The 17,383-nt window shown below is 57.2% G+C and overlaps 5 protein-coding genes across 5 annotated transcripts; 4 read left to right on the forward strand and 1 right to left on the reverse strand.

Annotated features, from left to right (window-relative positions):
- Positions 1 to 1,684: 1,684 nt before the first annotated feature.
- On the forward strand, positions 1,685 to 2,196 carry DCS_01568 (uncharacterized protein; the record flags this gene model as incomplete). Its single annotated transcript, XM_040798900.1, has 2 exons — positions 1,685 to 2,125; positions 2,179 to 2,196. 2 exons carry the CDS (start codon positions 1,685 to 1,687, stop codon positions 2,194 to 2,196), a joined length of 459 nt encoding a protein of 152 aa, XP_040659783.1.
- A 2,217-nt stretch (positions 2,197 to 4,413) lies between these two features.
- DCS_01569 (uncharacterized protein) lies at positions 4,414 to 5,445 on the forward strand (the record flags this gene model as incomplete). Its single annotated transcript, XM_040798901.1, has 1 exon — positions 4,414 to 5,445. One exon carries the CDS (start codon positions 4,414 to 4,416, stop codon positions 5,443 to 5,445), a length of 1,032 nt encoding a protein of 343 aa, XP_040659784.1.
- A 222-nt stretch (positions 5,446 to 5,667) lies between these two features.
- On the reverse strand, positions 5,668 to 6,635 carry DCS_01570 (uncharacterized protein; the record flags this gene model as incomplete). The annotated part of the gene is made up of 2 exons (XM_040798902.1): positions 5,668 to 6,015; positions 6,093 to 6,635. 2 exons carry the CDS (start codon positions 6,633 to 6,635, stop codon positions 5,668 to 5,670), a joined length of 891 nt encoding a protein of 296 aa, XP_040659785.1.
- A 2,948-nt stretch (positions 6,636 to 9,583) lies between these two features.
- On the forward strand, positions 9,584 to 11,764 carry DCS_01571 (uncharacterized protein; the record flags this gene model as incomplete). The annotated part of the gene is made up of 1 exon (XM_040798903.1): positions 9,584 to 11,764. The coding sequence occupies one exon, from the start codon at positions 9,584 to 9,586 to the stop codon at positions 11,762 to 11,764; it is 2,181 nt and encodes a 726-aa protein (XP_040659786.1).
- A 4,049-nt stretch (positions 11,765 to 15,813) lies between these two features.
- Positions 15,814 to 17,248, forward strand: DCS_01572 (uncharacterized protein; the record flags this gene model as incomplete). The annotated part of the gene is made up of 2 exons (XM_040798904.1): positions 15,814 to 16,111; positions 16,380 to 17,248. 2 exons carry the CDS (start codon positions 15,814 to 15,816, stop codon positions 17,246 to 17,248), a joined length of 1,167 nt encoding a protein of 388 aa, XP_040659787.1.
- Positions 17,249 to 17,383: the final 135 nt, after the last annotated feature.

Raw genomic sequence — 17,383 nt, forward strand, 5'->3', positions numbered from 1 at the left:
CCCACGCGCATGCACGGCACTTGTTTGATTGTTTTTGGCCCTCTCCCTCTGTCCCTCTCGCCGCGAGCGCTGCCTGCCGCCGCAGACGGAGGCAGAGGCGGCCGAGGCCGTCGTCATTCGATGAGGAGGGGCGCGCGCATGAATCCTTGGTGCGTTCGAGCGCCCAAAGTCGAGTCAGTGTGGAGCCGAGAGGTCGACGGGGAGCGGGTTGGGCTCGTATTATATGCGTCACGTGTCGGTGCTCATTACTTGCATACGAGCACTTACATGGTTAGCAGTGGCCGAGAGGGCCGGGGGACATGGATGGTAGGTGGATGTTGATGAGTAACAGATAATATTATTACCTGTATGAAAGTGCAACCACTGGCGGTGCGCACGTAAGAAAGCGCGAGCACCTGGTATTATCGCCGCTGCCTTTATGAGCCCAGGCATATATTGGCAGCCTCCATGGACATGGGATGGAAGCACTTGTATGCTGCATGAACGACGAGGCAGACGTCCCAGGCACTTGTGACGATGGCACCTCATGTTCCGTTTCGACAACATCAGTGTCACTCTGCACGGCAGGGCTTCGAGAAGGACGGTCGAAGTCTCGGACAGAAGTTGTCACGAACGTGCGGGGGAATGTAAGGAAGGGATGGATGGGTGGGTGGATGGATGAATGGATGGGTGGACGGATGGATGGGGGTGCATGGCCAAGGTTGGGCGCCGGCGTACATGTACGCCGGTAGTGCAAGCACCTGCATGGATGACAGATGGCACGATGGCATGCGTGCATGGGGTTCATGGGGTCGGCTGCTGTTGATGGGACGCATCGGCTGAGTCGACGGTCGAAAGTGCCGACGAGGAGTCCCACGAGTCGGCGCCGGCTCTTGCTGGCCTGCCCCGGCGAGGTGGGAAGGGCCCGGGGCGAGCAAGTACTGTACGTACCAGGGACTCGCGCCAGCCAGGCCCCCCTGCCGACGGCGCGGACGCAAGGTAGCGAGTACGCGTTTCGAAGTAGACTGTACTCGTTCCTGTGCATGGATGTAGAGCTAGCGTTGGTGTTGGGTACGACGAGGAGAGGTATCGTGTACCGCGAAAGAGGCAGCCAAGTCAGCGACTTGCACGACTCGTACAGGTACATGAGCACTCCAGACGAGCACTGTACTTGCACCTACGGTTGGGCACCGGGCGCGACAGGTGCAAGTACAAGTACTTTTGGCACTTGAATGCGCGGACCGGATACTTGGACCCATAGTAAGTACTTGTACAACTACAGTACGGAGTACAGTACATAAGTACAGAAATTAAGTACAGCTTGCGCCCATTGTCAGCACTTGTACGACCACAACTTGCACCTGCAATTACGTACCTAAGTACTAGGTATGCACTATTAATGGACTGTGCATGTACTTACTTACAGTACACCTACTTGTACTCCGTACAGGTACAGTGCATGCAAGTATCGATACCTGAACACGGTGGCCAACTCATTGCCTCTGCTTCGACGTACGGAGTACATGTACAAGTAATTGCTTGGAAATCCTGCTGCAAGTACAAGTACAAGAACCAGTAAGTACTAAGTACAAGTGCATGTACAATTACTCCGTACTCTGTAAGTACTGTACTGTACTGTACTGTACTGTAAGTACACACAAAAGTGCATGTACATGTACATGTACTTACTCATTCTGCACGTCTCATGCCCCGGGCCCCGCTCCGTTACCGTCCTGGATCCACAGCGTCGGCAGGAAACGGTGGCGGCTCGCCGGCCGTCGCAGCCCAGCGCGCTGCTGCAGCGCCCACAAACGGTAGCGAATCTTCCTCGCCCATCATCGTCTTCGTCCCAACAAAGCAGTCTCGGAAGGGCGGCGCAAGATCGCAGAAAATGCGACGTCGTCCTCGCGAATCGCACATGATGTCATGCATTCACCTGCAGCTGCACGCGCCCACCGTCACGTCACGCATGGCACGGAAGCTCGCCTTGCCGAGTGTTCCTCCGCCGCCGAGCGAGTACATGCACCTCGCATTCTTTACGCAGTGCAGCAACACAGGTACAGGTACATGCGAGCAGACACATGCAGGTGCAGCTACGCAAGGACAAGCACATGTACACATGTACGAGTACTTACGAGCAGTAGGTGTAAGTACTGTACGGTACGAGTACGCAGGTATTGTACAAACACCAGGTATTAGGAGTACGCACACATGTAACGTCATGGTACATGTTACTGCGCCTACCTACTACCAGGTACCTACTAAGTACCTACCTTCGGCAAGCATGCCCTCTCGCACGAGCATCCTCCGTCGTCCTGTGCCTCCGTAGCATGGGCTGAACGGCTTGCGTCTGCCTCCTCTGCCTTCGATTCGTTCCCACGCCAGCGGTGCGTGTGTGTGTCAGATCAAGTATAAGCAGGATCTCGATCGGATCTTCGGCAAGCATGGAGGGGGTGACGCCAAACTGGCACAGCCCCTGAAACACTGGTGAGCATGGAGCACATGGCATGCAGCACGATGCACGCGTGCCGCCGGCGTACCTCGACGGTGCCGAGCGCCGCGTGGGTGCATTGTAGCACCTGTGGGTGGTGCGCCGGAGCACCTCGCAGGCGCTATGACGTCCTAGAGCCCGTCTGAGGTGTGCGCTGTGGTCGCATGCCGTCGTCCAGCATGCACACCGGACGGTGCACCTCAAACTTGCCCTTTGCACCATGCGCTGCGGACTGTCCCTGCAGGTGTGCGCTTGCTTACTTGCGAGCAGGCATGCGCCGGTACGTTTTGCATTCCTTGCTTCCTCTCTCCAGTCATGCGCCGGCTCGACTCGTCTTGCAACAGAACGGTTACATGTTGAGTAGGCGCATGTACAGCATCATCGAGTCTATGGTGCTGCTGTCCCTAGCACCGCTGTTCAGTGCTAAGTACTGTATCTATAGTAGTACCAATAACGTAGGTGTGTGCTGGAGCTGCTCACATACAGTACAGTAAGTAGATTGCTCAGGGTTAGTACATCTAAGTGCCTAGTACTTACGGTACTCGGTACGTGTACTTGTGCATCATACACGTGCCGGACGAGAACGCAGAAGCACGCTTCAGCGTGCACCTACTGTACACGGGCTGTAAGTAATAGTGTGCTCCCAAGTACAGGCACTTGTGCTGCGGCCGTCCAGTTCCGCATGCCCACCATAGCCCTGCACACTGCCAGTGAGGTCCTCAGGCGTAAGAAGCCTCAGCAGCTAGAGCCCGGTCATTGGAGAATCAATCAACAAACAACAATCTTCGGACGTGGTGCCAAGTCACGCCAAGCCAAACGCCGACGTGGGATGGCACTCCTCGTTTCTACAAGTATTAATAATTGCTGTACGACCGATTGATTGTAATTACCACCCCCCGCCCATGTCGTGCCATCGGTGTAAGTAGACAGAGCGGCGGAGGGTACCACGTGCTGCCTGTGGGCGTACGTCGGAGCGCTGTCGGAGCGCTGTAGGGTAGGCAGGTAACCATGGTCGGAGGCGGGTTGAAGCCGTGCTGGAGCTGAACGAACTCTGTGGCGTCACGGGCGAATGCCTTTCCAGCAGCAGGCAGGTACTTTCCAAATAAAGCCACGGCATGCGCATGGAGCGCTCGTGCTGGTAGGACGCATATTTTCCGTCTCAATTTTGCCGCCTTTTCTGCCACTGCCAATCGTAGATGCTTGCACGTATTATGCCTTGCTCTGCGTCTCTCGCTCTCCGTGTTCCGCAGTGGGCGTACAGGTATTATGGTGGGGTGGCAAAAGTGTCGGTTCACTTTGTACTGGTAGCGCCACCAAAATTGAACCGTCACTTTTGTCAGGTGGTGACTCTAAGTACTTATGGAGTACTTGATCACGGTTCGCATGAGTGCGTTGCACTCCGCACCAGGATGTGTACTGTACCTGTCCTGTGAGGTAGCATGTTGGGGCCCAAGGACGAGGGCAACAGGGCCCTGTGGTACCCCGTACTGGTCCGATAGTGGTAGCCTGTAGTTGTGCTCCGCACTCCGTAGCCCGGTAAAATACAGTACATGTGTTACAGCCAACTTACCAACGTGCCCTAACTTGCAGGCACCCAGCTACAGTCGCTTGACAAAAATGACGATTCAATTTTGGTGGCGCTACTACTGCAAAGTGAATCGACACTTTTGCCACCCCACTCTACTCCACCCGTGCTGTCAGCAACTCGTGCAGAGGCGGTGCTCTGTGCCCCTTCGTCGACAACCACCGTCGAGCTCGTCATCTTTTTTTGCCCGCTCAACCTCCCCCCTCGGCTCCAAACAACCCATTCTCCGCGTCGCCTCGGCCTCGGACCGGCCTCGTGCCTCACGCACCGAGCACCATCTTTGCCCTTGCTGCTTCCCTTCGCCACGATCGAGACGATAGACGGCGAGCGAGCCAGTCCAGGCCGGCCCCGGAGCGACATGGAGGGCGAGACGTTGGACCACCTCCAGGCGCGGCACCGCAAGGAGCTCAAGGAGCTGCAGGGTCGCATCACCAGCAAGAAGAAGAACGCGACGAAGAAGACGCGCAAGGGCGTCAACGACGAGTGTGCCGAGATGGAACGCCGGCTGCGCGAGAAGCAGGCGGCAGAAATCGCCGCCGAAGTTGGCGAGACGACTGAGGGCGCCGAGGACCCGTTGGCCGACGAAGCCGACGCCGAGAGGGGTACCCAAAGGGCGGAAGATGAGACGGCCGAGAGGCGGACGGAGAAGCTGTCCCTGCGCGACGGCAACGGTGCCGCTGACGCCAACCGCAACCTCGACGCCGGCGCCCCCTCCCCCCGCCAGCCGCCGGTCAAGAGAAATCGGCAAAAGGAGCGGCTCGCGCGCCGGGCGGCCGAGCAGGAGGCGGCGGCCGAGCGTGCCGAGCAGGAGGCCTCGTCCATGACGGATCACCGCGCCCGCGAGGGCGAGTTCATGAAGAGCACCTTTGCCGCCTACAGCCTCGTCGAGGAGGAGGTGGCGCCCGACGGACACTGCCTCTTCGCCGCCGTCGCCGACCAGCTGGGCCGGAACGACATACCCCTCCTCGACGGCCCCGCCTCCCTCTCGGCCGGGGAGCCGGCCTACAGGCTCGTCCGGAGGGCCGCCGCCGCCTACATGGAGGAGCACGCCGACGACTTTGCCCCCTTCCTCGACGAGGACCTCGCCGCCTACGTCGCCAAGATGCGGGACACGGCCGAGTGGGGTGGCCAGCTCGAGCTCACGGCGCTCGCGAGACGCTACGGCGCCGAGATTCGCGTCGTCCAGGACGGCCGCCTCGAGACCATCGGCGACGAGGGCGCGCCGCCGCCAAGGAAGACGCTGTGGTTGGCCTACTACAGACACGGCTACGGCCTCGGGGAGCACTACAACTCGTTGCGCCCGACGGCCGCGACGACGGCGGGGAAGACTCCGGAGAAGACGGTGGGCAAGACGGTGGGCGAGACGGTGGGCAAGACAGTAGTAGGGTAAGCGGCCGCTTGCGAGGGAGGCGGCACCTTGGCCCCTGACCCGCACGCGACCCATGGCTTCTTGCATTCGCTCGCTCGACTCTCTCGCCTCCTCCTCCACACCCCTCCTCTGGCGATGCTGCACCTCCGCGCACCACTGCACGCCATCTCCCATTCGCACCCCACGTCATCCCCGATGCGCCCCTCCCGCCGAACCTTTCCTTTCCCTTCCTCTCCTCGCCCGTCACCGCGTCCAGACCGAGATAAAGTCCAGCACGGTGCCGTCGTCGGCGGTGCCCGCCTTGTGCGTCCGCGTCGGCTTGATGATGCTCAGTCGGTACAGCGCATCGTCGCGCGGCTTGGCGCACGGCGTGTAGACGACGGTGCCGTCGGCCTCGTACTCGGGCTCCTCCCCGGGCGTCGCGAGCAGCGCCTCGTAGAGCTCCGGGTTGAGCCCCCACGGTGGGCCGGGGTCGGAGAGCGGCTTGCCCGACGGGAATTCGAGGCAGACGAGACGGCCTTTGCTGTGGACTAGGTTGGCGATGCGCTTGGCCCAGCGGGGACGCGCCTCGGGCGGCAGTGCGCAGAGGAACTGCTCGAAAAGTCGTCGTCAGAAACGGCACGCACCCGTGCGATGCGTCGTCACGCAGCTTCGCGCCGCCCACTCACAGTGTAGTCGAATATGAGATCGAACTTGCCGGTCCCGTCGGTGCCTATGCCGTCGGACCAGCTCTCGTCGAAAAAGTCGCCGACGAGCCAGTGCACGGCGCCCCTCTCGACCCCCTCGGCCGGCTGGTACAGGCCGTCCTTGTCGGCCGCCTCGCGGTTCTCCTGCGCCATGCGCACCGCGTCCGAGCTCGAGTCGAGCCCCCAGACGTCGTAGCCAAAGGAGCTCAGGAGCAGCGCGTCGTGGCCGCGGCCGCAGCCGGGCACGAGGGCGGTGCGTCGCGGGGGCGCCTCCGCGGCCTTTCCGTTCGCCCCACCCTCGTGCTCCTGCGCGGGCGGGACGAGGTCGGTGCGGTCGGTGAGGAGGTCGGCGAGGGCGAGCGACGGGCCGGCGCGGTCCCACGGCGTGAAGCTCTCCTTGTACAGGCCGTCCCAGCGCGAGACGTGAGCGTCAAAGGGGATGTCGGCAAAGGACTGTTGCAGCCGATTGCGGTCCTCGGCGGAGACGAGCCGGGGCGTGTGCGTCGTGCCGGCGGCGGCGGACATGGCGGCGGCGGTGGGATGTTGCGTGAAGCTGCACGGGCGCGTAGGAGCTGGGAAGGGAGCCGGCTGGGCCGCTGGCGATGAATTTGCTGCTATGATGATTTTTGACTGGCCTCCCCGCCGTGTGGGTGAGCGGGTGGATTCGATCGGCCGAGCGATCAGCTGAGCGGATCAATTGCGTCCCGAGCAGGAGTAAGTAGGCAGGCACAAGCTCTGCTGCGACGGTCCGGGACGAGGAATGCGGGAGGATACAAAACCCAGCAGGACAAGCTGGAATAGATGCTCGGTCGTCCGGTACGGAGGGGATGGAGGTCGTTGAGCTGGCCGCAACGAAGCAGGCCGTAGCTTTTCCGGCTGCTGCGGGGCCCTTTCCCATTGCAGCGGAGGCGAGCAACGCTCTTTCCGGACACACGGGACGGAGCTCAAGTGATGATGTCAGCATCGCTGCGCTTCGCGGCGGCGCTTCGCCGGGTTAATGCCAGTGTACAAGTACAACACGGTACGGGGTTGTGCCCTCCCCAGTACCGCATTTTCGCCCGCGCTCGTACCGGCAGATGTACCGTCAAGTACAAGAACATTCGTCGACTTTATCCCGCTCTGGACTAGTCTCTGTTGGGAATTTAACGGTACAACGTCCGTACATACTCCCTGCATGTACGGAACATGTGCTACTAACAAGCAGGTTCGTAGGCCGGAATCGAGGTTGAGCGGAGCAAAAGGATATACTTGGTTTAGGTGTGAAATGAACGAGGGCATTCGCGTCGTGCAAGAAACTACATGTGCATGCAAGAAAATTCCACATGGAAAGCAGGGTGGGTGTTGATAATCGACACATAAGTACTGTACTACGCGCAGAAGTACACACACTTAAAGCAAGTACACCTTCTGCCGGTACTTGTACTCGGGTACGTGGGTGTGGGCGAGTGTGCTTGTAAATAGCACGACAAGTGACACATGGCGCCGACGCAAAATTACGCAGGAATAATTTTAGGTTTTGTTATTCAGAGTCCTTAGTACGACAGGATCCATCTCCCTGAGGGACTATTCCCAGTGTCCAACCTGTCCTTGCCACGACCTGCTCCGCACCTGAGGCGTCGATCGAGGCACTGTCGCGTGGGGTACTGTGCATATAGTATATACGAGATGTGACTCTTTCTAGAGGCACTGTATGAATCCGCAGCTCACCATGTTCACGTGACCAAACTTTTTCGGCGCGGAGCATTTGGACCGCGAACGGATAATTGGTCAGGATTAGTACGGCACGGTACGGAGAACTTGGAGGTGGGTTGGCATTCTGCCCAGGTAGTACAGTACATTTGCTCAACGGTACATACTGTACTATGCGCTCGGCACAGGTAATCGGCGAGGCCGACGTTGCCACGCCGTTGATTGTCATGGTAGGTATATTGTATTGTGTCCCTATCCATATCCACGTCTGCGTCCTGTTCAGTATGCAATCCGCATGATTTGTCACTCTCCGATGCCACCATGTATGTGTATGAAGTATCAGCCCCTTGCTGTATTTCCCGACTTTGCTGCGTACGCGAGTGTAGCCTCTGGAAAATTCGCCAAGTGAAGCAAGCGGCGGAGGGTACCGCGCACTGTGCTGCACAGTGTGCCCGCAAGTACGGACCAACTCCTTACGATTATGCGGGGTAAGTTACGGAGTATACGGCGCACCGTTACGGAGTATACGGCATATGTGGGCCCAAAATACCCGAGCTTTTACCTATTCTGGGAAACACACCAACTTCATGCCGCTCATAGCCCAGTACGGTTCGGACTACTCCGTTCACTCACTCCAGTTCACGCACAGATTCTGCAAAACATGTCCCTCGGATGTGTGCATGCAGTGCGTGTGCATGCAGTGCAGTTACAGCACAGACTTGTCGTACACGCAGCATGTCACATAAGAACAGGTGACACTTTCTCTACGTCTGTAGCCGTACCGTAACGTAGTTCGAGGACGGACATTCGGCGCCACGACGAACCAAGGTCGGGGCTGAGCTGAAACAATGCCTTCGCGTTGTAAAATGACGTCCTAAACGGTTCGGAGCTGGCCACGGGCGCCCCAGCTGAGCTTCCCCGCCCGTCGGTAGACCGAATGCTCCATATCTCGCGATTCTGCATGATTTACTCCTCAGTCGTACGCGCCATTAGCACAGGTTCTGCCAGCTGAGGTCCTCCATTATGCTAGTAAAGGGGCTGGCGTGCCCGTTACCTACGTTATCTCCAACAGGCTACCGGCGCCACGGCCGAGCTTACTTGGTGGCTCGTAGGCCTTGCCGATGGAGAACACCGTCCGCTCGCTCCTCGCCGTCGACGCCACCCTCCCACGCATCATGCCGCCTTGGGATTCGGCACCTCTCTTAGGGCAGGGGATAAAGTTTTCCGGCTATTCTCGCACACCATCAGCGCCGCCGCTAGCTTGCCTGGCAATGGATCCCTCCAACGACCATGGATTTTCTCGCTCCTCTGAGCTGCCGTCCTTTCGCGCTCGTGGCCTACGCCTGTGGACCAGCATCTTGGACAGGGGCATCATGCTTTTTGCCGAGGACCTGCCCTTATCTGGGGGAGGAATCAGAAGGGCACGACGGCTACTGCGCAAGAGCCTAGCGCCGTCCGCCACCAAAAGAAACACGAGCGAGCGACGGCAAGCCGTCTGGGGACCCCGAAAATACGTTCTGTTTCGTGCGAATATCCCGTTAGCTGCCTAAAGTCATCAAGCGGCTCTTCCGCGTCAACCATCCAATCGAATCGAGGCCGAACGATCGAAAGGTATATATCACCTTCGTTGCTCTCGTTCGGATGGACTTGCCAACCGCTTGAATCTCATCGGCTTCCGGCTGCTTCGTTCCTTTGCTCTCTCTTCACTCTCTTTCACTCTCTTTTCACACTCTCTTCACCTTCGTTTCACCTTTCATCATTCTTTCCTTTTGCTATTGCCTGCCATGAAGCGACCTACCACCCAGAACGCCATTGCCCTTGGCGGCTTCCTCGGCCTCGTCCAAGGAAGTTCCCCCCAACGCCCCATGGTAATTGTTGAGCATCAGTTGATTGACTTGGTCTGCTCGGGATACACCTCCACTACTACCGGATTCAGGACCTATACGTCTTATCCCGGTGACGTCGGTCCCACTGATGGAAGTATCAAATTCGTCCAATCCGGTTCGGTTGCGGGGACATCTACTGTCCTCCCGCCGGCCGACTGCGGCTCTGCCTGTGTAACTTCCATTCACGTGGTTGAAACGGGTACTCCCTCGGGAACCAAACCTTCTGATGACTCGAACTCTGGAACCAACCCTTCGGATGACTCGAACTCTGGAACTGACCCTTCTGATGACTTGAACTCTGGAACTGACACTTCTGGTGGCCTGGACTCTGGAATCAACCCTTTGAATGGCTTGAACTCTGGATCAACTCCTAAGAATGGCTTGAACACGGGCTTGAACACGGGCTCGAACTCGGGCTTGAACACGGGCTTGAACTCGGGCTTGAACACGGGCTCGAACTCGGGCTTGAACACGGGCTCGAACTCGGGCTTGAACACAGGCTTGAACACGGGCTCGAACACAGGCTCGAACATGACTCCGACTGGAAAGAACGCGGCCTCGATCACACCATCTGGCGTTACTACATCGTCCGTCACCGGACCTGTCGCCGGAACATCAACCATTGCGAATCTCTGCACCGCTAATCCTTGCTTGACGACACTGGTTGTTACTGCTACACCGACTGGAAAGGCCTCGATCACGCCATCTGGTGTGACCACATCGTCCGTCACCGGACCTGTTGCCGGCACGTCGACCATTGCGAATCTCTGCACTGCTGATCCTTGCTTGACGACGCTGGTCGTTACTGCTACGCCGACTGGAAAGGCCTCGATCACGCCATCTGGTGTGACCACATCGTCCGTCACCGGACCTGTTGCCGGCACGTCGACCATTGCGAATCTCTGCACTGCTGATCCTTGCTTGACGACGCTGGTCGTTACTGCTACGCCGACTGGAAAGGCCTCGATCACGCCATCTGGTGTGACCACATCGTCCGTCACCGGACCTGTTGCCGGCACGTCGACCATTGCGAATCTCTGCACTGCTGATCCTTGTTTGACGACGCTGGTTGTTACCGCTACACCAACAGGAAAGAACTCGGCCATGATCACACCATCCGGTGTGACCACATCGTCCGTCACCGGACCTGTTGCCGGCACGTCGACCATCGCTAACCTCTGCACTGCTGATCCTTGCTTGACGACGCTGGTTGTAACTGCTACGCCGACATCGACGCCGGCTTCTTCTTCGTCGTCCTCTTCTTCGGCGCCTGTGGATCCTGTTAATACGGAACCCCCGAAGCCCCTTGACTGCTCCGTTTCTGGATACCTCGTGAAGAATGCAGACGGACACGGCGCCAATTCAATGTATGGTGTCTCTTTGGGGTCTGGGAAGACAGTTCTCATCAACAAGAACATTTGCCCGACCGCCAAGAACATCAACGCTTGGGGATACAACGTCATCGATAACTTCCTTTACGGACGGGCCATCCCCGTTGGCGGATCGGCTCTCCCGCGACTGGTTCGCATCGGCGCTGGAGGCTCGTGCGAAATGCTCAATGATACGCTGCCCTTCGACACTGTCATCGGCGACATCACCCCCGATGGTCACTACTACACATTCAGCAACCCCAACTGGGCCGACGTGGACCTTTCGAACAGCAAGGGTGCTCGTTTCGGAAAGGTTGTCCAAACTGGAAAGGCCGCGCTCAGCAGCATTGGCGATTTCGGCTTCGCTGACTGGGCCTACGTTCCGAACAGTGGCAACTACCTGTGGGCTTTTGCTGCTACACCTGCTGCGACGCAAGCATCGACCTGGTTGATCAAGTGGGATTACGTCAATCACACGTGGAGCAAGGTTCGCGCCTTGGGCAAGATGAGCAGCAACCAGTGGGGATCGATCTACGCTACCGAGGACGGATATCTCTACGGCTCCGAGAACAAATCTGGCGATATTTGGAGGGTCAAGGTCAACAGCGACCTGCCAGCCCAAAGGGTTGGGCCCGGCCCGGCCGCTTCGTTGAACGATGGCGCCAGATGTGTCAATGCTCTGAACCCTATTGTGGGCGCTACTCAGTAAACATCGGCTGGGGCTGTTGCGACGTCATCATGGCTTGTCGTTGTGTGCTTCTTCAGGACATTATTCAGTTTAGGATTTTGGGTACTGGCAGAAGTAGGTTTTAGATTCAAGATTTTTTTAACTTTCTTTTCATTCATTCTATTTATTTTATCTTTTAGTTTTTTTGAGGATGCCTTCCTCCATGCCGTGCCTTGCATCCTAGTTCCCATCGTTTCCATCCTTCTCCATGGTCATGCTCACAAATGGAGTTCCGAGCTTGCCTCCAATATCCCTCCTCGTTTCGGAGGATTCAGAGGTTGGGCGGAGCGACAGATGCCAGCCTTGTGCATGTCCGCAACTCATCTACCGCTCTCACCACCTGCCGTTGATGCTTTCCCGCTCCCCGGAGGGTGGGAGACGCACCAACTAGCTACCAAGGCCAGTTGACTCTCTATTCTCGGGCTTTGTGATGAACTTTGCTGCGACCAAGACGTTTCGGGATGCGGCCTGCTGGACTCTCACAACGAGGCTCCGCCGATGAGCCCGAGCTCTCCGGGTTGGCAGCTGCGGCCTCCTTTGGCGCCCGGGGGAGACATTTCCAGAGCAGAAATCATGGTGCAGGTTCTGCCGAGGCCGGAACCGCTCTTGCAATGTCTGAAATGTTTTTTCGGCCTACTAGGAGGTGCTCTTTAGTTGCAGCCCGAAGTCGACAAGGCTTGGCGACCATGATCAACGCGAGCGGCCGCATACGGGTCTCGTGACATTTGCGCGCCGGTCGAGACTGATAAGGTGTGCAAGGCCTCTCCCCCTATGACATCCAATAGTTGCCGGGGGAATCCTCCGGTCCTCGTCGGCATGTCGGTGGTACGGTGCGGCGGAGGAGTGATGGAGGAGAAAAAAGAGGGGCGGAGATTCCGCACAAACTTGAAATAAAATGGCCGCGACCGCGTGCCAGTGGCGAGAGAATTGCTTTAGAAGGTCGTTGGACATGTCTAGAACACAAAGATATATCTCCCCTCTTCCTCACTCCATGCTCCACTGTGTCGTTTTTGCTGACCGTTGGCGGGTCGTTCCGGGTGCTTGGGAGTAATCCCACCACCGTCGGGAGCCAACGGCTTGTTGCAGTCAGTCTGCAGCCTTTCGTCGTGGATTTCACCTGGAATTGCTCAACAGGACTACGAACCAAACCCCGTGCAAGACGCGTGAGTTTACAAAATAGCAGGTCCACCGAACTATTTTTTGCTGTTCATTTTCTCCCTTGATGTTTCAACTGGTATCCAAATTCCGTTGATGACTCTTTGTACGGTACGAGAGAGTATCATCGACAAGAGAGTATGATATGACAGGATATGATACGATAGGGTATGATACGACAAGGTGTGATGCGACAGGGGATGATGCGACAGGGTATGATACGATACGAAGGATATGTCCGATGCAATTTGGATGCAGTTATATGCTTTGTGATACTGTTCCACAAGCACAACAGGCTTCGTCGGCGATGATGGTGGTGAATCTACTGCCGGCTGTTGAATTATACGCCGGCATGAAAGGCAAAGCGTATGGTTTGGTGACGCCGGATGGCCAATGTGCTTGCATTCGATGGGCAGCCCTCATTCCAAGCACCCCCGAACGGAAAAAAAATCGGCCACTGCCTTCCCCTCCGTCACCTTATTCCTTGCCAGCCAGCATTGGGCACCGGCTGACGTTGCCGTCCATGGATTCTGAGCCTGGAGGTGTTGGCTGCGGCTCATGGTACACTCTGCTACGTCTTACGCATCAAACACGGAGGTATACTTGACACGATGGTACACATGTGCACGGGACGCACACGTACGTTCCGACACGTCCCAGGCGGACGCGGCGGTGGGTTGATGACGACATGTGACAAGGCGGTCGCAGCCGAAGCTCTCGAGGAGTCGGATGGAAGGCCAACAGGAAGGAGGGCTGTGGCGAGCACCAGGCCCAGTGCTTCGCTGGTACGAATCTGACGACGGGGATATTTTCAAAGGTGCGAGCGACCTTCCAGTAGAAATTGGTAGCATGCATTCCGATTTGTCGGGCATGCAAAAGTTTTATGTTTTCATTATTCCAGGGTTTGGTCTGTATCAGTTTGGTAGCCAACGTTTGAAGTAATACAAAGTACACCGACTTGTCGATGCCATTATATGTACGTACAGTGCAGTGCAGTCCTTGTACCCGATTTGTCCTCCTCCGTACGCGGCAAATGGTAATTATCTGCACTGTGCGCGGAGTACAGGGCGATTGCATCACGTGAGTGAGTCGACAGGCATGAGTACGTAAGTATATTTGATACGAACCGCTTCGGACAAGTACAGTAGGCGTCCTTGTTGATACGTAATTTGTTGTACATGTACTCCGTATTTCTTGGTGGTTATTTATGCAGCCTAGGTAGGTGTACTGTACTTGTCAGGTACGAGCAGTGCGGTATCAACCTTGGGTGTTGGCATAAGTACTTGTATGTACAGATACCTGCGGTCGGCCACCAACATCGGCAAGTAGCGTAGGAGTGTTCAACAGTACAAGTAGATGCACTTGGCAGAGCGACTTTGAAGTAGCTCGTACTAATTGGATGGTACGCGTATTGAAAGTAGGGATACGGAGTAGTATGTACATACTAAGTACTTAATACTTACTGCACTTACACTTGGTACTTACTTAAGTACTGGGTTATATATGCAGATGATAACCTTGCGACTCGTGGGGTGACGACGCCAATCTAGGTGTAACAGCACGTGCCTACTCAGTACATGTATTCCGTACATTTCATGTGCCAACTCAGTAAGTACTTACATGTACTCCATACAGTTCATGTACCCCGTACCAGCACACCTGCAAGTGTACATGTGCAAGTACCGGCATATCTACAAGTACACGTGCAAGTACCAGTAGAAACACATGCACGCCGTACGGAGTACATGGATAACTACACCGACTTAGTTGTACAGTACGTACATGTACCTGTAGATGTGAATGCATCGCAAGTACTCCGTAAGTAAGTACCTTTGGCGCGCTGCTGCAGCACCCCCACATCCTTACAGCACACCCACTTGCACGGAGCACAGTACTTACATGTACTTACGCTACACCGCCCAAGTGGATATGGATCGCTGGGTCCTGGCGCGGATGAATCCTTGCCGAGGCACAGTCGCCAGTCGCGTCACCCGCCCCTCGACCCGTCGGGCAGTGCATCGCAGGCAGAGACGACGGGCGAGAAATACTCGGACACGTGATGGCTTGCCCGAGACAGAGGCCGTCGCCGCCTCCACACCACAGTTCGTTCCGAATGAATGCGAGGACAAGTACTTGCTTACTGTAATACTCGGTACGTTGACAGATTATCGGCCGGTGTGCAGTGGGTGGGAAAAACTGCAAGTACATGTACAGCACCCCGTACAGTGCACGTAATGCGTCGCAACAGCTTGCACGGTACGGAGTAGACGCTGGCCGCTCTCCAAGTACAGTGCAAAGTACTCGGTAATGCAACAGTACTTGTGCTCTGTACTTGAGCCACTCTGGAAAGCGGCCGTTGTACTGTACATGGATGTACACCCACATCGCACGACAAGTACATGTACAGTGCACATACGGAGCACATTGAGCACGAGTTCGTTCAGTACATGTACAGTCAAGTAAGTGCAGTAAGTCAATACTCCATCAACGCATTAATACCATGATGACACACCACCACAGTAGTTAAGTACATGTGCATGTACGCTCTCGCAGGTACAGACTTGCACTCAGAATGCACTGGCTGGTACATTTGCAGCGTACAGTGCACCTTGCGCCGTACTGGACTGTACATGTACATGTGCGGCAAAGTACACAGTACACGGACGATACACCGACCTCGCGTCATACTCAGCGCAGGCCGAACAGACAGGGCAAACTTAGTTAGCAGAACCCCCGCCGTACTGGCTGCCGCTTGCGTCCTGACGTTGGCAAAACCAACGCGTGCTACTCCCTTCTCGGCTTGGCTCCTTCGAACAGTCTTCTGTCGGAAGAGTCAGTTTCCACTCGGTTTTGCTCGTGAAGGTGAAACCAAACCAATGAGACGGCTTCTGTCCGGCCAGTCCTTCGCCCCCCCCCCCCTCCCCATCCTCTATCTCGCCCAGTCCTGGGCCCTTTTGCCTTTTTCTTCCCGTTTGCTTTGGCGAGCGACCCCATACTGCATGACCCCATACGGCAATGGTTACTTTAATTCTATCCTCCTCCCCCGCTTCCACGTTCCATCGCCGACGGCCCATCCCCAGATTCCCACCCCCATCCATCCATTCATCCGTCCGTCCGTCCGTCCGTCCGTCCGTCCGTCCGTCGTCGACTCTCGACTTGCCGTCCTCCAGTACTGTGCTCGTATCTCATCGTCGTCGCTATCCATCCACTTGTCGTTCCTTTGCCGCCGTCGTCGACCGTCGCCCCCTTCCCCTCGGATTCCGCTTCTCGTCCTACGCAGGCCGAAGGAGAATCGAAGGAGAAGTGGAAAGCAAGAAAGAGAGACGGAGAGAGAGATAAAGAAAAAGGAAAGAACAAAGAAGAGAAGAACGAGAAAGAAAAGGGCAGGATGATCTAGTTCGTCTCGGTTCGAGCCAGTCAACCGCAACGACCTCGTTTGCAGCAGGCAAAACGCTTCCTTGCCGCGCTCTCGGCACGGTCCCCATCTTGTCAGACGGCACCCTCCCACTCGCACAGATACATGTACTTGCAGCAGAACGCGGACCGCTTTCGCCATCGTCAAGGCCGAGGCATCACGGACTCGGCACCACCCACCGTCGCTCGCCCTCGCCGAGACCCTCCACGAGGCGGTCGAATGCTTCCCGTGCCATTCCGCCCGCCACCGTCGCCGCCGCTCTGAGCCGCCTCGAGATACGCACCCTCCCTCCTTGTCATCCATCGACTTCTGTCCGTCTCTTTATCCTCGAGAGCAACAGCCATCCCTTTGACCTTACATCTCCTTCCACGACGCACACGCGCCAACGCACGCACCCGCCGACACCCCCACACGCACCGCACCGCACCACACCAGCCGCACGCACGTTGCCCCCTTTGGTCAGCCTCGTCGCAGGCCAGCAAGTATCGTCTTCCGCCTGCTCCCTTGCTTCCTCTTCACCTTCCAGCCGCAACGGTCCGTTCGAAGCCGCCGAGCCGAGCAGTTTCCTCTACCATCTGCCCGATCCCGGCCAACCCCATCACGCCGTCAGTCCGGACAAACAGGCGGCGGCCATGAACGGTCCCATCACGTCGCCTCTCGGCTCCCGGGCTGCGTCGTCGGCCATGTCGACCGTGTCGTCGACCCGGCCTTCGCCCGCCAACGTCGCCGCTCACCCGTCAGCCTCGGCCTCAGCACCAGCGCCGGCCTCGGCCCCGGTCCAGGCCGAGTCGCCGTCGACCGATGCGCTGCTCAAAGACTTCACCCTCGTCGCCGAGGCCGCCAAGCGGGCGCAGGTCGCCGTCATGGTCCGTGACTTTGAGAGCTGCGGCATATAACCGACGGCAGCCGACAGCCCGAAGGACAACAAGCATCCGGTTGCGCCGCGGCCGAATGTGGTACTCGATGCCGTTTCTGACTGACCGAGGGAATCGATGCAAACTGTCTCTAGCAACCACGGAGCAGCGGCTGCA

The sequence above is a fragment of the Drechmeria coniospora genome, chromosome 01 (assembly GCF_001625195.1).
Source record: "Drechmeria coniospora strain ARSEF 6962 chromosome 01, whole genome shotgun sequence".
NCBI lineage: Eukaryota > Fungi > Ascomycota > Sordariomycetes > Hypocreales > Ophiocordycipitaceae > Drechmeria > Drechmeria coniospora.